Genomic DNA, 4932 nt, shown 5'->3' with positions numbered 1-4932 from the left:
TTTTATATAAAATGTATTATATACACAAGTCCATTGCAAAGGCTTCAGGATTAAAAAATAATATAGAATCGGCTTTAGCACCACCTTTCAACAGACTGGCTTAACTTTTTTGGGTGTGATTTTTTCTTTTTTCTCTTAGGACATGGTGGCAAGGTTAGGGTATTCTGGCTAACTTCTTGATTTTCTTTTTTGTTTTGCTTTTTATTTTCTTTGCTTGGCACAGTTTAATTAAATTTGTTGCATCTGTTGATTCTTTGCACTTCTAACAAGTCACAGCAATTCTGCAATAATAATAATGGTGATGATAATAATAATAATGATGATGATGATAATAATAATAATAACAATAATAATGATAATAATAAAAAAAAAAAAAATAATCATGATAATAATAATAATAATAATAATAATAATAATAATAATAATAATAATAATATTAGTGATTTCATTAATTTGCCATAAGGGTGAAGGATGAGGGGGGCAATACAAAGATAGACATAAAGTGTCAGGGTTTACTTATAATGAAATTATAAAAAGAACGAAAGGGAGAAAGAATAAAGTAAGTATACATGGTATACACTGAAAAAGAAGGGACGCATGCATAGTATACATAGGTAAAAAAAAAAGTGGGGGAGGATGGTAAAGATGAGGCCCTCCTGATACACGAAGGCCTCTAGAGATAATAGAGGAACCCTGCTGTCCGAGACATCCCTGAAACACCAGGAGCAAGTGCCCTCTGTAATTCCTTCTCTCCGACTCACAGGTCTATACTTAGAGAGGTACCATCCACTCTTGCCATTTTCACAACTTTCACCCTGCTTTCGACAAGTTCACCCGAGGACAGCACTTCCCTTCCGTTCTGAATTTCGTTTTCAAGTGAAACTCGAAGAAATTAATGAGAGCCCTACCAAAGAGGAATGCATCTGTTCTCATGCCTTTCAACTTTGTTCACCAAACAGCTACCGGGCAAATGAAAACTGCTTTGCATAACCGATTGAAGGAGGGCAGGGGGGGGGGCAATCATCACTACAGACTTGGCTGACTAACAGATCTGTCCCACACAAGACAGCAACTGTTCAACATAATACCACAAGTCTGTAATCCCCAGAAACTGAATGTAGGCATGCAGAATGGTTTCATCACTCTGCACGCATGTTGGATAAGCCTGTAATATTGTTGATTGGATACTGGGAGTTTGTACTGTTTGTCAAATCACAACAAGGACCTCAGACAGATGGTACTTCATGCAACATGAGTGCAGTTTCAAGTAATGCTGACTTTTGCAATACACCTAGATTGTAGGGTATTTCTAAAGTTTTCGGATGTTCTTTTCAGATTGGGTGGTATTGAACCCAATGCTCTGATGACAATAAGGATAACCTTTATGTTTGACTCTCATAGCTTCCACATCTTAGCAATCTCAATTCTCAACTCTCCATATTTATCAACCTTTACTCTTTCTTTCATGATGATATGTTGATCTGGCACTACCACATTGATTATTAGGCACTTTTGTTTGTCCCTCCTAAAGGTTACTATAATCAGCCTTCAGTGCTCTAATACTTTGTCTGTCTGGAAATCAAAGTCCCAGAGGATGTTTGTCTTCCCCTTTTTGTCCATTACCTTTTCCAGTGTATGTTGATACCAAGCACCCGGAACCTCATATCCATACTTCCAACTGTTTCTGTATTCAAACCTAAATTAACCCTTTAGTATTTAAACCAGCCTTAGTAAAGGCACATGGTTCAGTGGTTAGAGTGTCGGGCTCACAATCTTGTGGTAGTGAGTTCAATTCCTGGACTGAGCTGTGTGTTGTGTTCTTGAGCAAAACACTTTATTTCATGTTGCTCCAGTTCACTCAGCTATAGAAATGAGTTGCGATGTCACTGGTGTCAAGCTGTATCGGCCTTTACCCAGACTTGTGCCTCTGAGGGGAACTTTCTAGGTGCAATCCAATGGTCATTCATGGTCTTTACCCTTTACCCTTTATCCAACCCAAATATCCATTTTATGTTCAAACAGCCAGATCTGGCCTCTCACACTTGCCCCACAATGTCATTCCCTGGTGGAATTTAAGCACAAAATGTAAAGATGAAATTCTACGAAGCGTTTAGCCTGACATGGTAACAATTCTTCCAGCTCACTGCCTTGGGTTAAACTAAATATTATGAAAAAAATAATAATAATAATAATTGTTCAGTTCTGAATTAATCACTCAAAATTTAAATGAAATAAATTTACAAAGATATATTTACCAGATATGACATTTCATCAAGCAAGATAAGAATCCATGTGATTGGTGGCATCTGAAGACCAGAAGTCCCTGGTGTCGCCATGTGAGACACGACAATTGACAGTTGACAAGAGACAATACACTGAGTGCAGCAGCTAGTGTAAAACATTGGTGTATTGTTGCAGTTGTTGTTGTTGTTGTTGTAGTTAATTTGGAAGGATAATAAAGATAATGAGAGATTATGTTTTGTTTTCGGGATGTCGGCATAGTCAAATAAACAAGGTGTCTTTTGTTGCTTTATATATTTATAGGATATGTGTGTTCATGTGTGCATGTATGTATGTGTGTGTGTGTGTGCATGCATGCATGTGTGTGTTTATGTATGCATGTATGTATGTGTGTGTGTGCATGAGTGTATATATGTGTATGTGCATGTGTGTGTGCATGTGCATGTGTGTATGTATGTGTGCATATATATGTGTGTATATGTGTGTGCATGCGTGTGTTTATGTATGCATGTATGCATGTATGTGTGCATGAGTGTATATATGTGTATGTGCATGTGTGTGTGCATGCGCATGTGTGTATGTATGTGTGCATGTATTTATGTATGTGTTTGTGTGTGTGCATGCCCGCATGTGTGTGTATGTATGTGTGCATGTGTGTGTTTATGTATGTGCATGTGTGTGTGCATGCGCATGTATGTATGTATGTGTGTGTATATGTGTGTGTGTGTATGCATGTGCGTGTGTGTGTGTGCATAGAAATTTCTTAATATTTTTTGTATCTTTGAAACCAAGACAAATAATTTTGATTTGGATGGTATTAAGATTATCAAAATATTATGAATTTTTTTGTTTTTGTTCCATTAATTGTCCCGTTTCATTAGGATATATTACTTCCCAAAGTGTTATTTTAGTTGTTATTCATTATGATCAATGAAAATGTGATTTAATTTATTTTAATTTGCATTAGAAACCCTACTCGTCACCCTCCTACGGCCCCCACCCGCAAATAAAACCCCTTTAAAAAAAAACTGAAAATTAAAAATCTTACTTTGGACTGTTGGATAGTTTTTGTAAAGGGAAATGTAAACTGCAGAATATATGAAATATAAAATTGAAAATTTAGTTAGAAAGAAGATATTACCTTTTGCGTTTCAAATTTCTGTGTAAATGTGTTTCTATTCTATGTTAAAGATATGTGCACATACTTAAGATATGTGTATGTGTGTGCGTATGTATGTATGTATGTGTGTGTGTGTGTGTGTGTGTGTGTGTGTGTGTGTGTGTGTGTGTGTGTGTGTGTGTGTGTGTGTGTGTGTGTGTGTACATGAGCATATGTGTGTGAGAGTGTGTGAAGATATGTGTGTGTTGTCCTTGTAAATGTGGAAAATTAAATTTATGAATAAAAAGATAAAGCGATATTAAGTGAGCAATTTTTTCTAAATATCCTTAACCTGAGAATGACACCCAATATTTTGGGATCCGCTTATTAGTTTATTGACATGTCTTTGACTCCTATCTCACCAAAATATATATATAAAAAAAAAATTAAATTAATATTGGAAAACAATACAAGAACATACTAAATCAAAGACTGTAAAAATTTTATGCCTTTTTTCTTGTTAAAGGGAAACCCCCCCCCCAAAAAAAACAAACTTTTATTATTCTTAATCCTTATCCCTAATCATAATTGTGTGTATAAGTGTGTGTGGTATAATTCTGAGTTTATCGAGGGTAGAACCAAGGGTGGGGTGTTGTTATTGAGGTTGGCGGTGGATTGCTGAATCGCTTCTGCTATCACCTCACGCATTTCATTTTTAATGCTGCTTACAATTCCCCGTTTCAAACTCTCCAAGTCCTGTTGAGTCAACAGTGACAACGAGCTTGATTGTTGCTGCTGTTGCTGTGATTGCTGTTGTTGTTGCTGTGCATGCGTTTGCTGCTGTTGAGTTTGCGGTACATGATATTGCTGAAGCTGTTGCCCTTTGTCAATGCTTGAACTACGTAAAGGACTTGAATTTGGGGAAGAGCCACGCAGTGAATGGATTATGTCTCTTTTTAAACTGTCAATGTGTCCACTTGCGCGAGCAGCTTCTCTTTTGCGGTCTTCTCGTAGTTCATACCTGTAAAAATAAACTGAGAAGTTGAAATAAGCACATACATACATTCATACACACACACACATTTATCTTCACTATCATTGTTTAAATTCCATTGTTTTTGGTGCAGGCGTGGCTGTATGATAAGAAGTTTGCTTGTCAACTGCATAATTTTGGGTTCAGTCCCATTGCATGGCACATTGGATAAGTGTGTTCTACTAAGGCCTTGGGCTGACCAAAGCCTTGTGAGTGGATTTGGTAAAAGGAATCTGAAGGAAGCATGTTGCATAATACACACACACACCACACACACACACACATGCACACACACACACACACACACACACACACTCACACACACACACACACGCACACACAAAGACATATATTGCCTGCGGGTCATGTATCCGAAAAAGAAACACACTCTGGTGACTCGTTGACTGGACATATATTTAACTTCATGTAAATATATATACATATATCATATCAGGACAATTATCCCCTTAGGATAATTACCCCCCTTGGTTAATTACCGCCTCTCCAATATATTGAAAAGTTTTAAATCATCACCTGTTGTCCTCAGGGGTAATTGTCC

The 4932-nt window shown here is 37.0% G+C and overlaps 1 protein-coding gene across 1 annotated transcript in view; it reads right to left on the bottom strand.

The window, feature by feature from the left end:
• Positions 1-2704: 2704 nt before the first annotated feature.
• The window catches only part of LOC106883329 (transient-receptor-potential-like protein), a 179707-nt gene continuing 177479 nt past the window's right edge, over positions 2705-4932 (bottom strand). The window contains exon 10 of the mRNA XM_052973725.1: positions 2705-4361. Within this exon, the coding sequence (XP_052829685.1) occupies positions 3923-4361 (439 nt within the window). The 3' untranslated portion in view covers positions 2705-3922. The remainder of the gene's footprint in view (positions 4362-4932) is intronic.

Source organism: Octopus bimaculoides, chromosome 16, assembly GCF_001194135.2.
Source record: "Octopus bimaculoides isolate UCB-OBI-ISO-001 chromosome 16, ASM119413v2, whole genome shotgun sequence".
Taxonomy (NCBI): Eukaryota; Metazoa; Mollusca; class Cephalopoda; order Octopoda; family Octopodidae; genus Octopus; species Octopus bimaculoides.
This window is presented reverse-complemented; position numbering and strand designations above follow the sequence as displayed.